General features: G+C 41.4%; 1 protein-coding gene across 3 annotated transcripts in view; it reads right to left on the bottom strand.

The window, feature by feature from the left end:
* Positions 1-21,749, bottom strand: part of CC2D2A (coiled-coil and C2 domain containing 2A) — a 118,490-nt gene that overhangs the window by 89,664 nt on the left and 7,077 nt on the right. For 2 of the 3 annotated variants that reach the window (XM_090035618.1, XM_090035620.1), the window contains exons 3-9: positions 8,094-8,182; positions 7,512-7,613; positions 6,496-6,594; positions 5,357-5,542; positions 4,217-4,370; positions 2,319-2,455; positions 527-658 (exon numbers count right to left, since the gene is read on the bottom strand). In XM_090035618.1, coding sequence (XP_089891744.1) covers positions 527-658; positions 2,319-2,455; positions 4,217-4,370; positions 5,357-5,542; positions 6,496-6,594; positions 7,512-7,613; positions 8,094-8,182 — 899 coding nt within the window. Of the gene's footprint in view, positions 1-526; positions 659-2,318; positions 2,456-4,216; positions 4,371-5,356; positions 5,543-6,495; positions 6,595-7,511; positions 7,614-8,093; positions 8,183-21,749 lie in introns of those variants that run through there. The other variant, XM_090035621.1, reaches the window with a different exon arrangement.

Raw genomic sequence — 21,749 nt, 5'->3', positions numbered from 1 at the left:
GAAATCAGAAGTTTCTGGGTCATATTCTAGGATTCTCAGTGCCTCACTAACTGGAACCATTCTAAAAATTAGTTTGTGACATGTTGTGGGATCACTTGATTGTCCTATCCACTACTACTGGACAAGCTGTTTCTGCTTCTGACTTCATTACTACAGCAAGTTATAGATGGATTTAGTCTACAGGACAAAACCAGTTTGACACTCCTGAACTTGGGGGTGGCAAGGGAGTGCTATCTGAACAAGAGTTCAGCTACATGTGCTTAGGCTGTATCCTCACAAAGGGAACAAGTCTAAGCCTACCTTAACCAAAACAAGGATTTCAATCCATACCTCAGTCAGGCAAGTAAACACAAGTTCTCAGCACATACAAGTACAGGCTTATAGATTTGTAAGTGCCTTGTAGGGGTGGAGATAAACTAAAACATATATAAAAATACAGGATAAGGCTGCATTCCTACAATAAGGTATTTAGGGGTGTACAGTAATCCATACTAAAATGATGCCATAGTAACAATATACAAAATACCTTTCTATATACTGTTTCCAGTTCTGGTTTTATTCCTTCTTCCAATGAAAATATTGGAGGCCTTGTGGGAGATGGCTTAATCGGATTGGGCAATGCTAAGATATTGCCATCATCTCCAAACCATGCTTTCCCCTATGAATAATGAAGTAAAATTAATTTTTTTTGCAATTTTTATCAGAAAATGACTTGCAAAATTACAATTATTTCAGAGACGGAGATCCCACTGTTTAGGAAACAGTTTAATTTTAATTCCTTTTCTTTTAAGCAGCTACCTAACAAAAATATAAAAACATGAGTAACTTATATGGACACCCTCCTCCAGGCTTTAGATTAATGGTTCTCAATCTTTTTAGACTCAAGACACCCCTTGATAGACTGAAGGCACCCTTCACTAGACTCAAGACACCCTCCCATAGCTGTAGAAGTGAACAGCATGCCATTTAAAAAAAACTTACCTCTTTGGAGAGGGGCCAGGCAGTGGGGGCAAAGTTGTGGGGAAGAGGCTGAGCCTGTACTTATCTGCTTAATCTCACCATATCTCAGATCATCCTTCAAAGGATCTTGCATCACCCTTGGGTACCCTGTCACTATGGTTGAGAATCACTGCTTTAAATGGTTCCAAGATAAAACTTTAAGCATATTCTGGTTTATTTAGAAGCTTCAAGCATCTGAAGGATCCAGACTGACCCCTGTGTATGTTGACATTTTTTTCCAACACTGCACATGTTAAGAAAAATGCTAGTGTACGATTTAAAATAGTGTATTTCCAGCCCAGTCTGGGCCCTCCCATGAGGTTCCCAGTGAGGGACCATGTGGCCCAGGAGAACCAGTGGAAGTTCTTGATAGGGCCTTCCTACTTCCCCTGGAGCTTTGTACTGGCAACAGCATTTGTAACCTTATTTGGGACCCTCCTGCCTTCCTCCTCGCTTACTTCTGCTGCAGATGGTGCTGCCTACCCCCAGCCATATTCCTGTCCTGCTTCAGTCTTGCTCAAGCTTTTTATCCTTGCATCTTTTTCCTGCCTCATGGTTGCCTTGACCTCTGGCTTGACCTGAAGCATGAACTCATTTCAACCCCAGACTCATCTCAACATCCACTGGGATACCTCAGACTCAAACTGACACCTAATAATGTGACCTGCTTCAGCTTCTGGACTTCTGGTATTGTTGACCCTTGTCCAGGATGTACCCATGACAAATAACTATTGGACAAGAACAGTAGGCTATGCCTGAGGCAGCAAGTGAGCTACTGGCAGTATCTTGATGTGGAAGAAACATGTTATTTACAGGAACTTATTTAAAGAATTACATATGGTAAAGAACAAAGTCTTGCTGTTGCCCTTGCAAGGGTCTGGGACCTAACCTTGTATGAAACAGAGTAAGTACATACAGTGTTTCCAGGAGAACAGGAAGTGTGGCATCCCAAGAGATGGTTAGAAAGATCCTGTTGCTTAACCCAGATTATCTCCTGGGGTGACACTTCCTGGATGCTCTATGTTCCCAGGAAGTCTTACTCTATGTCACATATTCAACCAGGATGCTGTACAAAATAAGACTTTTTTTTATTCTGCCTTCCAAAAAACAAGGTGTGTTACACGCAAGAAAAATATATGCTTTATTTGGGGGTGTATTGTTTGAGAGAAAATAAGGTATATGCTTCCTTCAATCATAACAATTACTACAAGAATTTGACTAATTATTAGGTCTGAATCATGAACACTCCTATATAGATGACAAATAATAATAATATTCACCATAAAATAAATATTAGCAATAATGTAACAGTAACTTACCTGCTCCTGTCTGATTATTCTATTTTCCAGGATGTTTTGATTAGAGAATGACACAGTGGGCCTTTCTCCTGTATAAAGACCCTCATCCTCAAGGTACCTTGGCTGCATGTTTGTAGGCACCTTCTGAGAAGCAGGCACTAAAGTACAAACATATCCAAATTTATAAGACTCATAACTGGAGACCTAAGCTTTGCAAGGTCCTATACTGTCTTCTAAACAACAATTGATAATTTGCTGCTGTAATGCACGTACTTTGAAAGTGTTGAGATTGAAATGTTCCTTTTAATAAAAAGGATTATTAATTTTATATGTGTATTATATATATGCATGGATAGATCCAAAGTGGGAGGTGAAGTGGGAGAGTTGCAATCCCCCCACCATTTGATTCTTGCTCCAAACTTTAAAATCAGCATTTCTATTCAGGCAGCACTGAGGGAGTCAACTGACTTCATATCTGATGTATTCTACCTGATTATTATTAATCTTTCTTCATTCCACAGGTGTTAACAACCCTTTCCTTTTTAATGCTCTCGATGTTCCACCATTGAAATGATTCTTTCTTCTTCAATTTTGCTATTTGTTAGACACCACCAGGAATGCGTTTCTTCTAATTCACAGTCCTACAGACTGTTTTTAACTCCAGCTAAAATCCTTAATTCAGGTGTGATATTACCTCAAGTGTAGAAATGACTGTCAGTGAGGTATTGGAAGTGCTGTCAAGAACTCAGGAAGGCTAGTTTGGGGGGGGGGGTTGTTTTTTTCCCCTACAAGTCATAAGAAGTGACATACATTAAGCTATAATAACCACAGAACTAACAGGCAATATCATTTGACTATGTTTTGCCTGGCTTGTGGTTTTTACACATAATATCTAATCTAACAAATCACTGCACAATAAAGTTCAGTACTGTTCACTATAAACTCCAGTAAAGTTATATTAGCTTTTGCTTCGATCTTAAACTGAATAAAACAGTGACAGTTCCCTCATGTATTAGTCAAGCTTCTCATTTCTGTTTAAGTGGAGAAAAGGAGTGTCCCGTGTTATATGTGATGGTGTGCCACAACACGTGCACTCCCCTTTTCCAAATTCTAGATTTGCCCATGTATGTATGCATACATAAAAGCACATGTATAAATAGGGACCTACCTAATTTGCAGCAGAAGTGGAGTGCACAGCAGCTCCTTCAAATCTTGCAGGTTTCCCTATGTACCCCCTCCCACCACTCATTGACAGAGGGACCCCGCTGCTCCCCACTTGCTCCTGATCAGCAGGGAAGTGAAAACCGTGGTTTTAAATACAGCGCCACTTTTGCCTCCCGCCACTGATTGGCTGAGGGGCCTGCAGTGGCCCTCATATATATCTGTTGACATAGTATATAGACAATACACACACAAGGAGCTCTCATTTTCATAAGCAGGGCAGATCTTTAGCATAGCTTTATAAGAATACTTAGCATGCTTTGTACACATTGAACAATAATATATCATTACTGATAATACTTAAAGGGGCTTCATTTTAGAGCAGTGGTTCTCAGCTTTTTTAGTATCATGGCACCCCTCAGAAATGCAACTTAGTTTACTTACTTTTTGATTACAGAAAAACAAAATAATAATTTTTTCTGTTGCAAAGAACTCAGAGAGACCACAGCAGATCAGAATCGTTTTAACACTATGGATTCTTATTTGAAATCTCTGGGTTTAGCTTGTTGATCTTGCTTGCACAACTAACAGTGTGTGCCATCTCATGGCACTCTTGAAAGGATCACAAGACACCCCAAGGTGCTGTGGCACCCTGTTTGAGAATCCTTTTTAAGAAGAGTTACTTAATTGTTGCAACTGGAGTTACAATAATAATATTATGCTATCTAATAAACAATAGAAGGGGGAGCCTTGTATACCTGTTCTCATGCTGGGAATGAAGAGAACGTCTCTTTCCTTCTTCAGTTGCTCAGAATAGCTTTCATAACCTGCAGGTTTTACTACCAGAAAATCACTGACTGTCTGTTCTATTAGGAATAACTCATCTTCTTTAACAAGGTGACCCTCTTCATCCTGTATTTCATATAAAGGAAAATTATTAGCTGGCAGTTGAACCTGCTCTTTTTTTAGTATTAAACACTAAGCTGGAGAACATTAATGTCACCAGTTTGCATGCCAACAGAAAAAAGCATGTCTTATTTAAGCTATCTTCTAGCTGTAAAGCACATTATTTATCTTCATATGCTGGAACGATCCAAGTCAATTTCATTATCCTCAAGCTGCTCCCAGACAACTATTTATTATTAAAATAAAATAAAATTCAGTTCATTTTAACAAAATGTTTAATGTATTAATAAATAGATTCTGCCATGCTTACTCATTCTAAGGAATATATTACTCAAGCAATCCTTTTGGAATGAACAGAAAAACTTGTGAAGAAAGATTGTTCAATCTGTTATCAACTTTGATCTTTTTACTTTATACCTTTTCATCTGGTTTTTACACTGTCTTGAAACAGCTGTCTCTAATATTATTTCTCCGATCTCTTTGGTAAACCTTGGACAACTTTTGCACAAAGTCTATTGATTTTTTCACTTTTCACAGGCTTAAATGAGAAAAAAAGCATTCCTTTGTAGTTTTATTAGGCTTCTCTATCAAGAGCATTAATTATTTTATAAAACTATTAAGGAAGAGATATTTTACTATTGGTGAAAAAGCACTAATCCAATGAATTCAGATTCTACTTAGTACCTGGGCCACAGATTTGAAATTTTAAATGGGTTTATATTAACAAAAAATTGTATTTAATCTGTAATAACAGATATACAATGTATGAGCTATTAGTATAATTCAGGAAAACAAATAACAGGACACATTTTCAAAGCACTGAGGCATGAGAGTGATGCCATGTGGAAAGGCTGTCAAAATCTGAATGCAAATCTTCCAAAAATCCTAAAGTTACTGGTTTTAATTAGAAAACAATTCAATTTATCAAAATGAATACACAAAATTAGTTAGCATACAGTAAGTAACCTGGCCAAAAATATGTTCTCTGATACCATTTCATTATCATCACGTTCCTCCTGATGGCTTATTTCAGATTCTTGTTCTTCCACCTCTTCCTCCTGATTGGATTCTCCATCTTTCTTGCTCTTGGTCTCATCCTTTATATTCTCTGGTTCAGGATCAAAATTGAATGTAAAAAAATTATATGCTTCCTCTGCAGAAGGAAAATCACTCTGGACCTAAGGTGAAAGGCCAACATTTACTTAAGATGCTTACAGCTGTTTTAGTAAAAATAAAAGTATTCTCACACAAAAATTACTAGGGACATTTATAAATAACATACTATAGCATTTTAATTAATTAAAAAAAATAGGTCATATAAATACTAAAACTGACTAAAATAAGACATCTGTTAACTAGTTTATATACCAAACTCTTTAACCTTTAATATATTTACTACATAATAAATGATTTTTAACATTAATTAGTTCAGTTTTAGTTTGCTCATCTTTTCCAACACAAGCATACTTGTGAAAATCTCAAATATGTCTGTTGTATTGTGGCTGTAAAAGCTATAGCTCTGCATGTTGAGAATAAAAAAAATATATATAAATAGCAGTTTCTGGATAAATTCTGCCCGTAAAGGACAAAGGCAGGAAAAATACTACTTTGGATGTTAAGGGGAACACAATGAGAACACAATTAATAACATTTTGTTGCCCCATGCAAAGAAAAGTCTGGTTGATTTACCTATAGAGTTCAGTTTGCTGTTGTTCCAATTCCCTGCCAGCATCCCCTACCCATTATGATGAATGGTAACAACTGGATAATTCAGAATTATTTGCACTTCCCTTGGACCAGTGCATTAACCAGAGGTTATTGTTTTATAAAATCACTGAGACTGTCAAATGATGGCCAATGTTAGAGAAATTTGTCTGATAACCAATAAGAAATGCTATGGGCCCAGTTGCATCTCAATGACTGTTAGTTTTCTTTGTTCAGTCATTCTTGTTATTTTTTCAATTTTATGCTTTATATTTGAATTGTAGGCATCTATAAATACAATTCTTAAATTGTGACTCTCTTAAGGCCTATAATAACGAGGTGGGTATTTTAAAAATTAAGGTCCCAAATCCTGCTAGCTGCTGCATGCAGAGTAAAGGCAACACAAATTAAAGAAAATGATCCTTACATGTGGCTTCTGCTTGAGTTTGACAGAATCACGAAACTTTAATCTTGAAGGTATTTGGGGTTCGTCTTCTTGTATCTCCCTTGGTCCATCTTTATATGACTACATAGAAACAACTTTTTAGTTACGCGAGTTATTTAGACACCCAACAAAATGAAGACATTGACTAACTGAGCATACAAATAACTATTGTATACTGACAGTTAAAATTCTGGCTTTTCTATGCCATGCTGAATTTTCTACACAAGATCATTCAGGTGCAGATTTCAACATTCGTTTTAACCAGGATAATAGAAATTCTTTTTTGTTCAGGCAATAATATACTGTAAAGATATCAGAAGCAAAATTTTATACAAGATGTTGTTTTTATATATTAACTTGAAAACTAGAATCTCTCTCAGCTTTCTAAAATTCCCCAAATCATAAACTTCAAAATATGAGTCATGCACATGCATGAAAAGAAAAACTGAAAAAAATACTGGATAAAATACTGGCTACACTGAAGTCAATGGCAAAATTCCCACTGACTTCAAGTGAAGTCCTGGCTCCAGTAAAGTCTAAATAAAGAAGTTTAAACTGAAAAATACTGAAACCCTGGATGTAACAAAAATGTGCACCATAAATATTGAAAGAAAAAAACCCTGCAGTTTTTAGATAGTTGTAAACGATAAAATATTTTTAAGAAAAGCAGAGGGCTGTCTCACATTGAACAATCCAAATTAACTAGGGCAAACATGAGGATATATTTTTTAAATCTGGAATGCCTAATCACTGTGATAGGTGCTTCCTTGCTAAAGGAACAGAATATTTGGTATTGTACATTATGGGCACTGAAAGCACGGATTGGGAAAGCTACTGTTAACTACCCGACTCTTTAAAAAGTGACAGCTCTGCCCTTTTGAAAGATAAGCTATGATGCTGATCAAATGTAACAGCTGTTGAATATTTAATAGTTATGTTTTATCTTTGGTTTTTGCACTATGACACTATAGAACACATACTCACACCCTGTTTCTCACCTCTTCATGCAATACGGTTTCTGATTCCCTCTCTCTGAGGCTTTTTATACGGCGTGGTGGGAGACTGGGGACTTCTTGCAACAAAGCACTTTCTGCTTTAGACTGAGAACCCCCCCCAAAAAGGTTTGGTTATGTCACATATAAGTAAATATTACAATCAGTCCCAGCAGCTTCAAAGTCTTATTACATGTGAATATCGTGACAGACTCTTAACTATAGAATCAGTTTAAATGATTAAACAGAGCAACATTTTGCTACCCTTTATTATACATTAACTTTAATTCAGAAAAAACATTGATTGCAAAAAGGAGCGTAACATTTTAAAATTCTGCATAAACATGGTAAAATCTGGCTTATAATACAAATAGTAAGATTTTTTCCAAACAACTGTCATTTCTAAGTTTCAAATAAGAATCAAATTAACTTTTTAGAAAATAATACAGAATTAGATATGGGGGGGTAGAACCTATGGATATAAAAAATAACATCCTTAGAGTACAAAAAGCATTTGTAATTCACTTTTGTGGAGCACTAAGTAAGTAAAATGTGGTAGATGGAATAAAATTTTTTATAAACGCTTACCCTTGCAGCTTTTAATTTTTCTCTCATTCGTTCCCTAATGGAAAATTCAGCAAAGCTTGTTCTTGATGAAGAAGGAACAGGTGGCAAGCCTGAAACAGGGAAGTCATGATAATAAGTTTACAATTGCAGTTCTTTGTGGAGGAATCAAGAAGTGTATAATTATTTTAATAGCTTTTTACAGAATTGGAAAATTCCAATTTCTAACTGAAAGGCCCCTATATGAAAAAATATGAAAATACATACATGTGCTTTAACTTAATGAAACAAGTTTTGATTTCTATGTTTTCGACTAGCAATTGAAAGTCTTCAGTCCAGCTGGATCTACCTACCAAAATTAAAATTAATGAGAACTGACCTATCCAAAGTACTTCATATTTCTTTCCATTAAAGGAATGAATCCGATGTGCCATTGATGGAAATGTTAAATGGGTTTGTAAGTAATTGATGGTGATTAAATAACATACTGAAAACTCCCAAAATAGACACTAAAGTTAGAGAGAAATGTTAGTCTTTACTCAAGTTAGTTATATTATTCAACTATAATAATGTTGAATCTATTACATTTTAATGTAATAATACTGTAATGAATTAAAACCTTGATTTTTCTTTTACCATAACCCTAGAAATAATCTAGGTAATCATCTTCAACCTTTTCAAAATAAGATGAATAAATATATTACTATTAATTAAATTAAACAAACTAAGATTAATGTATTTGCTGATCCCTGATTTTAGTATTCTTGTATACCATCTTCTGGCTTCTTCAAAGCTTCAATCCTGTTATGTCCTGTCATTGCCTTGTGTTACAGAATAGTACAGAATAGTACAGCGGTCAAACTCATCTGACTGTGAGGCTCCCTGAAAGCTGGATCAGGACCCATCTCCAGCAGCAGCTCTAGTTGGGGTCTGAGCTCCTGTATCAGAACAGGGAGACATCAGGACTAATGAAGACATCACTCATCCCGCCACAATCCAATGCATCTCCAAAGGTGCTCCGTACCCTAGAATCCAGCAGCAAGCCCCCACCTGCACTCATCTTTAGGCCCCACAAGTCAGATAACATGACTCCACAGGGTGGATCTTTGATATCTGCACAAAATAGGGATGGGTGCTTGTGGAGATATATACTTAACTTCAGTTCATCTGCACTCCCATTAACTTCACTTACGATTAAGCCATGACATATTGACAGACCTAGGACTTTGAATGTTCAGAATTAATTCCGGTAGTGTTGGGGTGATGTTGTCTGGAGGGAAGCTGAACTGGGGGGGTGGCCAGGCCCTGCCAGCCCACCAAGTATGATTGGGGAGGAGTTTAAACCCCTACTGTGGCCTGCAAGGACCTAGCTGGGGTGTGCCCGGAGGGTGAAGGGAGAAGCAGCCCTTTCCAGGTTTGTTCCCCAGTGGCAGGGGGCATGGCCAGCCAGTGGCCTGGGCAGTGCCTCAGGCTCAGGTAGAAGGGAGGGAAAGGAATTAAACGCCCTCCCTCCCCTCCACCTGAGCCCAAGGTGCTGCCCAGGCCACTGGCTGGCCACAGCTCCTGCAGCTCAAGCAGCCAGCAGAGGGAAAAAGCTAGCAGACCCCAGCTGGGGTCCCATGTCAGTGAGAGGGGAGGCAGGGGAGTTTAATCCCCCTCCCTCCCAAGCCCGAGGCGTTGCCCAAGCTGCTGGCAGGTCATGCCCCTCGCCGCTTGGGTGGCCCGTAGAGGGGTCCTGTGCAAGTGGGAGAGGGCAGGCAGGGGGTTTAATCTACCTCTCTCCCCTCCCCTGTCCCATGGCACCACCCCCTCCAGCAGGGAAAATCCTGCCATGCCCCCACCAGGCAGACTGGGCTGGGTCCCCAGCTGGGTTTCCTACCGTCACCCCCTTGTCAGGCAACCCTCAGTGCTCCGGCTACAGAACAGAGGGGCAGGGACAACCATGCTCTGCTCGAGCAGACAGCACAGCCCAGCCCAGGCCTGCAAATCATCCTGGGATGCTGGGGGACTGTGGATTTAACTTGTACCAGGAAGAGGTCAGGGACAGAAGTTTCATAAACTGGTTTACCTAAATCAGTTAAGTCTGATGCTACATTCAACCAGGTTTCAGCCATTTTGAAACTGGTTTACGTGCACTGAACTACTGTTTTGTTAAATGTTTAAACCAGTTTCTGATCACTTCAAAGTAACTTCCGTCCCTAACCATAATGTCCAGGAAGTATGCAAGGGGCAAGAATTCTTCTGGGTGGTATCTTTGTCTATACCAACCCTACACATGGTCCATACACATGGTCCAATAAAAAAAAAAAATTAAGTCATCCACAAGATTCTTGCCTCTTACAGAGTTAAAGCTGAAGCACAGTTAGAACAGCAAAGATCAGAAATACAATCATTTTTACACATCCACTTTTTGTATTTAGCCATATCTGTTTAACTGATCTCTATCACAGAATCTTAAATAATTTTAGCACTAAATTCCAACACAACGATGACGGTAAGATAAGAGTCTATTCTGACTCAAGTATGCCCAACAGAATTGTTAATGAACTTCCTATTTCAACTCTTCCATCAAAGTCAGAGTTTCAGAGCTGAAAGTGAGGACAAGACTGGACAATAAGAACCTCTGTAACTGCTGATGATGCATAAGCCACTGATCAGGAAAGAACAGTTTGACTTTTAGACAGCTTGTGTGACTGGAAGTTTGAAAAAAAACTTTAAAGTGAGGGATTTTCTTTGAACTTTTTTTTGAAAAATAAGAAACACCATATAAATATGAAATTAGCAATACAGGCACAAAGCAAGGTTTCCTTTCCAAATTTTAAAACAACAGCTTAGGAAATCAGTCATCAGGCAACTATAAGACATGAATTTCAACTGGTTTAATACCTGTAAAACTGTTTCCAGGGACAGATGCAGGGGCATGCACTGGTGTACTTGCACTCCCCTTTGATTCCTGCTCCACCCAAAGTTTAAAACCAATTGCCTGAGAGGTAGCAGCATTTCTAGTGAAGACAGTGCCAAAGGAGTCCCTTGACTTCATGATTCATTATCTACCTGATCCCTTGTAAACTCTTAACTCCGCTGGTGTTAATGACCCTCTCCTTTTTAATGGCCTTGATGTTCCACCAATCAATCTATACTTTGTGCTGCAATCCTGCTGTCTGCTAGCTACTCCTGGTAATGAAGCTCCTATTTCACAGCCCCACAAATGGTTTTTAACTCTTTCCAATGAAGTTGTATTTCTTTTTGCTTCAATCTTAAACTGCATAATGAAGCCCTAAGTCTCTAAACTATTAGTAAAGCTTCCCATTAATTTTTAACTGGAAAAAAAAAAGTGTGCGGTTTTTATATGTGATGATGCACTACACCATCTGTACCGCCTTTTTCAAAATTCTACATCCACCAACGATTGTCTCTCATATTGATAAATATTTTTGTAGTAGAAAGTACATCCTGTGGCAAAAAACATTCTAAATTTGCAGTTCCAGGAAAGCTCATCTTTAACACTGAGGCACAATTTATAGCAGTGATTCTCAAATATAGTGCTAGGTGCACCTTGTACCACTGCTACATATCCCTGTGGAATGCCTATGCCACGCGCACTTTGGGATGCAGCTAGTTACACTGGATGAGGTAAGGGAGGCTGGGGGACCAGGGGTCAAAAAAAAAACCTGCGGGGAAAAAACGTGGAGCAGTGCATGCATGGGCAGCACTCCCTTGCAGCACGGAAAACACCAAACTACTGACTGCGTGGTATATGACGCCATAGATGTGTTTGCGGCACTACAGGGGACAACAGGGCAGGCCCAATGAGGACAGGCTGCGGGACCTGAACCTGTTCAGCCTCCAAAAGAGAAGGCTGAGGGGGGATCTTGTGGCCTGTTATAAACTAGTCAGGGGGGATCAGCAGGCATTGGGGAAGTCACTGTTTCCCCGAGCACCGCCACGAGTGACCAGGAATAATGGTCACAAGCTGGCAGAGGGTAGGTTTAGGTTAGATATCAGGAGGCGCTACTTCACGGTCAGGGCAGCTAGGGTCTGGAACCAGCTTCCAAGAGAAGTGGTGCAGGCTCCTACCCTGGGGGTGTTTAAGAGGAGGTTAGATGAACACCTTGCTGGGGTCATTTGACCCCAGTATTCTTTCCTGCCATGGCAGGGGGTCAGACTAGATGATCTGCTCAGGTCCCTTCCGACCCTACAAACTATGAAACTATGAAACTTACCGCACGGCTGCGCTTGTCTGGATGTGCCCAGAGATTTCAAATAAGAATCCAGAGTTTCAAACACACTTCTGGCCTATTATGGTTTTTGTTATTCTCCGCAACAGAAGAACTGCTCTATTATTTTTTCAGTCAAAAAGAGTGAAAGCCAAGAGATGGCATTTTCCAATGGAGACCTTGAATCTAGAAAAGCTGAAATTCCTTGACTCTAAAAAGGTTGAGAAGCACTGGCCAAAGGAAGTAATCCCCTATTCTGATCAGAGAGAAACGGTGTTCGCTAAAAGACAGCTGCTGGAACATGCAAGATGCAAGCCTGTCCTAACTGAAGTCAGAAGGATTTTTTTCCCATTGATTTCAATGGAGGCAAGTTTTTAAACTTAGTCCCACAAAATGTCTCCATGTTAAAAAATTAAGTCCGTCTACGTTCTTCCCAGTTTTACATAAAGTCCTGTATACTTGTTCTGTTAGCTGATTACAGCATATTTACTGTGTCAGATCCCAAGGAGGAAAAAAAGTGTCCCAAGTGATGATTATAGCATTAAGAGCCCTATTCAAAATATACTTCAGTGCACACATAGCCAAAAACCCCCAAAAATAAAAACCCTCTAAAGACAGAATACCAAATTCACCAGTAAGGATCAACAAAAGATTTTTGAAACAGTATTTCTCAAGCAACTGGTCACAAGCCCAAATAGTAAATGACAATCAGAAGTGCCACAAGGCATCGAAAAGTTTCAGTCTTAACACAAAGGAAGACTCGCTCTCCATTTCCTTGGAAGGTTGAGTATTCCCTGCATTCACCACCTCAAAATGCAAAGATTTTATAAATGTATCATTACTCATAATATACTACTTATTTTTAATTTTATAGCAATTACAGGCATGGCAATTATTTTATTTTACTTCTAATAAGAAGTCCCCAAGCCTGAAAAGCTGAGATACACTGGTTCAGATAACTGAACTGTTGGATGAAAAGGGGCTTTTTGTATAAATCTTTGTTCCCTAAAGGTTTTAGCATCTCTTCTGATATAACTACTTTTGAACTGAATAAATACACAATCTTTTTATCCCAATTTATTATGGTTCCTGGTCCATATATTATATAGCATTTATTTCCTACCACTTTACACATCACAACTTCAACTGTAGGTTCTTTGCAGCAAACACCATTTATACTGCATATATACACACGCAATGTGGTCTTGTTTGGGGCTACTGCAAGAAAAGTATTAAGAATTCTTCAGCAGATTTCCACATTGTAACTGGTGGTAGAATATGACTGTCTATATCACAAAGCCAAAGGAGCTAGTGTCCATGGCCCAACTCTGCATACATACAGACTGAAAGTCTCATGAAACTTGACATGGAGGTCTATTGTACATGATAGACCCAAGATTTTTTTGTACAGATTAAAGCATATCTAGCCATAGGATAGGTTGGACAGCATAGATAGAAACTTACCAAAATTGTGATTTCACATATTTTGCAAAATCTGGCATTGTCTGCAAAATCTGCAAAACAGGTGGAGGGGGGGAAAAAAAAAACCAAACAAAAAACCCAAAAAAACTTACTAAAAATCAAATGCTGGCTTTCCAGAGGGAGGCAGCAATTTTCAGGGTGTTGTGGCATCGAACCAGGGCAGGGAAGGGAAGGCAGGGGGGCCTGCTCAAAGGGCTGCCAACAAGACGGCTGCTGCCCTGACCCTCACTGCCGGCTGGCTGTGAGGACTGCATGTCATGTGGCCCTGCCCTGTCCACCAATCAGCAGTAAGGAGTGGGGCCACAACAGATAGCCCTCACAACCGATCAGTAGCAAGAAGTAGGGCCATTGGGGCCCTTTGGCAAGAGATGTGGGAGGCCTGCCACATACTACCCACGAAATGGGTGCTGGGCAATGCATTCTGCCTGTAAAACTGGGGGGCAGTAGTCCTGAATTTTGTAGGTCCATAAGTATAGGTAATATTTTCATTCCATGATATGTCTGAGGATATACAAGTCTCATTCTGTATGAGTTCACACTTCAAAAAAAACTTGCTATAAAAGGTCTGTGAAATTTTATAATAGAAGATGCACTGTGTTTATATAAGGAAGATCCATGGGGAGAACACAGTACAGCCAATAATTGTTCTCCTGTATGCTTGGCCACCAGTCTCTTGCTCCCAGCCAGAGAAGCATGCAAAAAATCATCCTCTTCAGCCCCAGGGCTGAACAAAATGATTCCCTATGTGCCTCTCCACCTCCAGAAACTGCCAATGATGGCTACGCATCTCTTGTGGAAGAGTATGGGACTCGGAAGAGCAGAGCAATGAAATGAATTACTTCCAAACAGCTGCTCTTTTATCCAGGGTTATCTTTGAAGGTAAGTACATCTTTCCGCTTGCCACCTGAAGCAGCTTCATACTTCATATGTTAACATCTGTCCAGGGCCTTACTCTTGTTGCAATTCCAGAGTTTACCTGATGTTTTTCAGCAATCCTCTTCGTGCCCCAGCTTCACCCCTCACTTAAACAAGATTCTATTCTGCACCTTGATAAGTAACTATTACCTCTTTTATCCCATGGCCAACAAGCCAGTCCTTATGTTGGAAAATGATTGTCAGACAAAAAGGGCAGAAGTTTTTTTTAGCTTAAGTTTTTTCGAGATCTCAGACTTTTCTTTGAACAGCTGTGAACACTGACATTTTGAGTAAACAAGTTTCCTAGCTATCTCCAATTATACCACTGCATTACTAGTCAGTTCTTTAAGCCAAACGTTGCTCTGCTCTTCTCTCTTTTGGAAAAAAATATTACTTGCCAAAGCCTGAGTAAAGGGTGATTTAAGATTTATATAAAAAGGACTGCATTGTTTTTAAAAGGATGTAAAACTGAAAAGGCCAGAGCATTTGGGAGGAGTATGTAATTCAGTAAGATTGATGATAAACTGAGAATATGATCCAAGATTATTACAATGTATCATCTGTCAGTAGAAGATATATAGAAGACCCACTTTAAAAACATGTATAGGCTACATAGTATACCAACCTCAAGGTAAAAATTAAATTCTAGGATTAAATTGGGTCATTTAAAATGAAAATGTGTTAGTCTGTAGCATTGTGATTAAGAATTATGATCTCCAAAAAGGATATATTAAAACTTTGTTTGACACTGCCTCCTTTAAACTATGGCATTTACTAAGCAGATATACAAGGAGGAGCACTCTTCACATTTGGAAATTTTTAACATGACATTATTATTTGCTCTGAAACATATCAGCTTATAGAAGTATGCACTGCTCCAATGGATCAAAAGCTTTTATACTTCAGTTCTTCACTAAATATGGCCAATGCAAAAAACAGATAAAAACGTGATTTGGAAACCATAAGAAATTGGACATATCCTTCCAAGTCTCCCCTGAGCCAAACAAAGTTAGACCGAGTAGTCTAGGCTTGTAAAATTGGCACCAAAGCAATCCTTCGACATTTTAGGTACCTAAAAATATATGTTCAGTGATCTAGAAAGGCATATTTTGTGAATGTATCACTTGCCTGATATAAAGGGGGTTTCTGGGTTTTTGTCCCCTCCTCTCTATCTAATGGGAAACATGTTTTTAGTTTGTTTTTTTTAAAACTCAGTCATGGTAAAATTGATTTAAACACTTTAATTGCTACAGGATGGAATATACAAGAAGGGTTTCTAATCTCAAATCATGTGATTCTTTGCCAAAAGTACCATATACAATTATTTTAATTAATTTCAGTTGTCTCTCAATGTAGAGAGCATATTCTCATCCACAAAACAAGATCTAGGAGACAAGTAATTGGTTCATATAGAAAGACAACAAAACACACAGAAATCATTATTGTGAAGAATTTGGGTATCAGTGAAAGCAATGTACTATAAAAAACATTAGAATAAAGCACTACTTTCAGGCTGTCTGTATAATTATTAGTCAACACTTTTTTAAGCAGAAGTTTAACTTACAAAATTTCAGCTCCAACTATAATTTTTTTTGTAACTTACAAGTATTAACATCACTCAGCATACTCAAACAAGGTTTTTTAACACAGTGCAGGGAAAGGGTGGGCTGCCTGCAGTGCACTGGGGCTGGAAGCTGTGCTGGGCTCTTTCCGACCAGAGCTGGGCCTGGGCTGTGCTTGGGATGGGCGGCAGCAGCACTGGAAGGAGGGCTACGGTGAAGTTTGAGGTGGCGGTAGCTCCCCCACTCCTGTAGCCACCACCTCCCAGCACCTCTGCCACCCACCCCAAAAGCAGCCCAGGCTCAGGCCCCCACTGGGAAAAACCTGGCCCAGTCTCCAGCCCCAAGTGCGCAGCAGGCAGCCCACCCTCGCACCACGTACAGATCTGGGGGGCACGTGCACCCTGTGCCTCCCCCAAGGGTGCGCACAGCCACAGGAGCTGGCTCCCTCACCCCCTGCGGACTAGCCATGGCTGTCCCACGCCCTGGCCCAGCTGCGCAGCACCTACCCCAGCCCCTGCCTCAGGCCCTCCTCACCGCTGGGACCTTGATTTACCCCCAACTCCCCCCAGCTTCTTGCCCCTGGAAGCTTGCATGCTGCTTTCCAAGCTGCCAGGCTGCATATCAACAATCAGCATCGGCTAAAATGACTGGTTAATAAATTGGCCATGGGTATCCATCCAAAAAACTCTTTAATTAGTGCACTCCTATTTAACACTCCCTCAATACAGCCAATACATTTATAGACTTCAAGGAAAAACTATTTAAAACTTTTTATTATGTTCACAAGTCAAAACCATTTTTGTACATGCATACGTAGAAAACATTTAACAGACAAGGTACTGTTTGAAAACTAGGATAATTTGACGTATCTTTTTCATTAAGTAAACACTGCTATTGATTTCTGCAATGCATTACAAAAGATAAAATACAAAACCAAGCAAGGTTTATGCTAGATTATTGGGGAATTTAAGAAAATTATAGATAAGTAAACTAAACTGTTTGGGAATACACACTTTTCATTTTATTTCAACATTTAGTCCCCACAACCAGCAATTATGTTATTGTTTGATGTATAAAACCACCACAGTATGTGCAGTGCCAATTAATACTTTAATCAAAGCTATTTTACAAAGTTGTATTACATTAAGCTTGTAGCTTACATTAAACAGTGGATAAGAAACACAAGCAGTCATAGGAACACAGAGGACCAAGACTCCACTTTCCAATCTTTACCAGAAAAGGTGGGCAACCACAGCAACACTCCCAGCTTCTCCTCCTTTTCTCAACTTTCAAAAGAAAAAAGAAAACCAACACTAAGGAAAGGGCTCATGTTCTGGGTCCCAACTAGACAAGGTACTACTACATCCTAGACCCAGCTGTCTTGGTTCCAGAGTAAGGCAGCATTTAAGTGATCTCTTCTCTGAAATACTTCCCTGTATAATGCGTGTGAATTTTTGGATGGCCATTCAGAGGAACCTAACTCTCCTCCCCATGTATCACTTCTGCACTTAGTACTGTAATTCACTCCAGGCCCAAATGCTTTAGAATTAGGCATCTAAGGCCTTTATAATATATAAATGTAAATTGCTTAAAAGTATTATTGATTTTTCAATCTTTGCTTATTTTCTTACCTCTTGCACTTCTAACCCCATCCAAACTTTTTTTTGTAGCTTCTCCTTTCCTGGCATTTAAAATCTCTTTCAAGTTTTTGCAAGCCAAGAAGTTTTGAAACTATACAAAAGAAATGAATACACAAGGCTTTAGCCTTGCAGGTGAGAAATATCGGGTGCCTGTACACATGCGGGGAGCCTGCTCCAATGCTCTGTACCTACAGTGTATCAAGCAGACTCCATTAATCGAGTCTGCTGGGGTATGGTAATTATTATACTCCAGGAGCCTCCCACATCTCGTGTATCAGCGCCCCCACACTTCAAAATGGCGGATGGGGTGCCACATTCAGTTCAAGCACTCCCACCACCATTTTGAGGTGTGGGGACACCAAAAAACAAGGCACTGCCCCCCTCGACCTCCAGAACATATGTAAAAGTGCCCACAGAGGTCACAAAATAAATCAGACACACAAACACATTTAAAGGATCCTAGTTTGAATCATAGAGAAAATAATAAAGCATTCTAAATGAAATAATGATGCAGGAAAGACTTCCCAACGTTTTGGTCCTCCAGCATTCTCAAGAGAATAATAAACAGATGCTGGGATGTTTCCTTGAAACATTTCCTGTTTGCAGCTGTTCTCTATTCACTTGTTAGTCTGTCTGAGTAGTGAATTAAAATATAGCTAATTCCTTGGGGTTAAGAAATCAGTCCAGGATCCAAAAGAATATAAAATAAGATTAAAGGTAAAAATGACAGACTTCTGTTAAGGGACTATTTTTAAAAAAGTAACTAAGTGTTGGAAAGACTCCTTTGGATAAAATGAAAGCTTTGTTGAATGATGTTCATAGAATCATAGAAAATTAGGGTTGTAAGGGGCCTATCTAGTCCAACCCCCGACTCAAAACAGGACCATCCCCAACTAGATCATCCCAGCCAAAACTTTGTCTAGCCGGTCTTAAAAACCTCTGAGGAGGAAGATTCCACCACTCCTCTGGGTAACCTGTTCCAGTGTTGTACTACCCTCCTAGTGAGAAAATTCTTCCTAGTATCTAACTTAAACTTCCATTGCTGCAGCTTGAGACCACTGCTCTTTGTTCTGTCATATGCCACCACTGAAAACAGCCTAGCTCCATCCTCTTTCAACACCCCCCGCTCCCTTCAGGTAGTTGAAGGCTACCATTAAATTCCCTCTTAATCTTCTCAAAACTAAATAAGCATAGTTCTCTCAGCCTCTCCTCATAAGTCATGTCCCCTAGCCCCCAAACCATTTTTGTCACCCTCCACTGGACTCTCCAATTTCTCCACATCCTTTCTGTAGCGGGGAGCCCAAAACTGAACACAGTAGTCTAGACGTGGCCTTACCAGTGCTGAATAGGAAGGGAATAATCACTTCCCTGGACCTACTGGCAATACACCTACCAATGCAGCCCAGTATGCTATTAGCTTTCTTGGCAACAAGTGCACACTGCTGGTGAATATTTAGCTTATTGTTCACTGTAACACCCAGGTCTTTTTCTGCAGAGCTGCTACCCAGCCAGTCAGCTCCCAGCCTGCACTGGTGCATGGGACTGTTCCATTCTATACAGAGGACTTTGCACTTGTCCTTGCTGAACCTCATGAGATTCTTTCTGGCCCAAACCTCCAATTTGTCTAGGTCACTCTGAATCCTAGCCCTACCCTCCAGCATACAACACCCCTCACCAGCTTGGTGTCATCTGAAAACTTGCTGAGGATGCCATCTTCCAGGTCATTCATGAAGCTATTGAACAAAACTGAACCTAGGACCAATCCCTGGGGCATTCCACTTGATGCTGGCTGCGAACTAGACATCGAGCCATTGGTTTTTACCAGGGATCCTGGTTTTCCCCTATTAAAAAAAATCTCTGATAAAAAATCCAAAATCCATCATAAAAATTAAAGGCCCCCCATGGCCTTGCTAGTCACCCCTCACAGTCTCCCCACTACTCCCTGTAACCCTTACTCCCCCCACAACAGCCCCCCAGCCCCACACATGCAGGCATAGACACACAGACAAACACACACACACACACACACACCCCTCAGCAGGTAGGTGTGTGTTCGGAGATGGGGGAAAGATTGAGACTGGGGAAGGAGAAGTGCATCTTTGCCTGCTCCCGGGGAGGGAGGAAGCTTGCATGCAGCAGTCAACACCACACCCCCACTGATGCGGTGGGGAAGCTGGACGTGGGCTGAGGGAAGGAGGATGTGCTGGGGAAAGACATGGAGTGCCTGCCAGATGGCGGGCACTCCTGGTAAAGCTTTCCCCAACACCTTCCCTTCCCTCATCCTGGGCAGGTGAACATGTGTGTGTGGGAAGGGAAACAGCATGACCCAGGGTAAGGCAGCAGAGGGGCAAGGGGCACTGCTGGTCCCATGCAACACACCGCGGGGCCCCCCCTCCCTCGGGTCACTTTGTGTCCCTTCTCAGAAGCAGCGCCGGGGGGCCAAGGGCAGTGGTGCCCCTCTGCAGGCCTCACACATACTGCCCGGGCTGGGGGGAAAGGGGTATGCACTCAGCTGCCACTACCACCACCACTGCACCGCCACCACAGCCACTTCACCTTGCACCATTTGCCTGCAGCCACCAGCGGGAAAGCAGCATGGGACGCAGTGGTGCGCTGGTGGTCGCTGCATGTGAGCCCCCGCTCCTCCCAGCCAGGCAGGCATGTGCAGTTTGCATAGGGGCTCTGCTGCCTGGAGCAGGGCCAGGGGGACGAAGGCAAGTGGCGCAGAGAGCAGCACCAGCAGTGCCGCGGTGCTGGCTCACAGCGGCTGCCACCGCCACCGGCCACCACACTGTCGCCGGCAGCTGCCCCCACAAATGCACCTCTGCTCATGCATGGCGGCGTCTGCCAGCACCACTGCACCACCACCCCCATACCCCGCACTGCTTGCCCAGAGCAGGGGTAAGGGCAGCAGTGACCTTCTGCAGGCCTCACTTGCCTGCTCGGCCGGGGGCAGGGAGGAGGGGGGTTTGCAAGCAGCAGCTGCCACCACGCCCAACGTGGCTTTCCCACTGCCGGCTGCTGGGAAACAGCACGAGCTGCAGTGTGCTGGCAGCTACTGCGTACAAGCTCCCCCTCTTCCCCTGGCCAGGCAGCGTGTAGGTGCCCCACAGATAGGCACTGCTGCTCTCAACCCCACCAGCCCTACTCCTGGGAGCAGGCAGAGAATGAGCTGAGGTGGGGGTCTGGCAGTGCCCCTCGCCCCTCTGCTGGCTGGCAGGAACTCCATGTCTTCCCCCAACACATCCTCGCTCCCTCAGGCCCCAGGCAGCTTCCCCCACAGCCCTGCCCCGCAACCCCAAGCCCCAGTTATCTCTAGGAATGAAGAAAACTGATCCTCTTGGGGTACCTTCTGGTAAAGTGATTGCATCAAGTCCCGATCTTTCCCCTTCTACCTCCACATGCAGGCAGGGCTGGGGCTTTCCTGCCCTTTTGCAAACAGCTCTTACAGGCTGGAATTCAGCCAGCCTGCACTGCTCTTTGCAAAAGGGAGAAACCTGCGGGTTTCCCTGCTAAAAAGAAAATTCCATGTTTTCTCCAATTAAATTGGGAAATCCATGACTTTCTATATTTTTCCATGGGAAACAGAAAACCCAGATCCCTCATTATCACCATCTGAGCCCAATGCTGCAGCCAGTTTTCTATCTACTTTACAGTCCATTCATTCAGCCCATATTTCCTCAGCTTGCCTGTGAGAATGCTGTGGGAGACTGTATCAAACGTCTTGCTAAAAACAAGGTATACCACATCCACTGGTAGTTCCCTCCCCTCCCCCCACCTGGGTCCACAGAGCCAGTCATTTCAGCATAGAAGGCAATCACGTTGGTCAGGCATGACTTTCCCTTGGTGAATCCATGCTGACGG

This window comes from Crocodylus siamensis, chromosome 2, assembly GCF_052110815.1.
Source record: "Crocodylus siamensis isolate JL-2025a chromosome 2, ASM5211081v1, whole genome shotgun sequence".
Classification (NCBI taxonomy): domain Eukaryota; kingdom Metazoa; phylum Chordata; order Crocodylia; family Crocodylidae; genus Crocodylus; species Crocodylus siamensis.
This window is presented reverse-complemented; position numbering and strand designations above follow the sequence as displayed.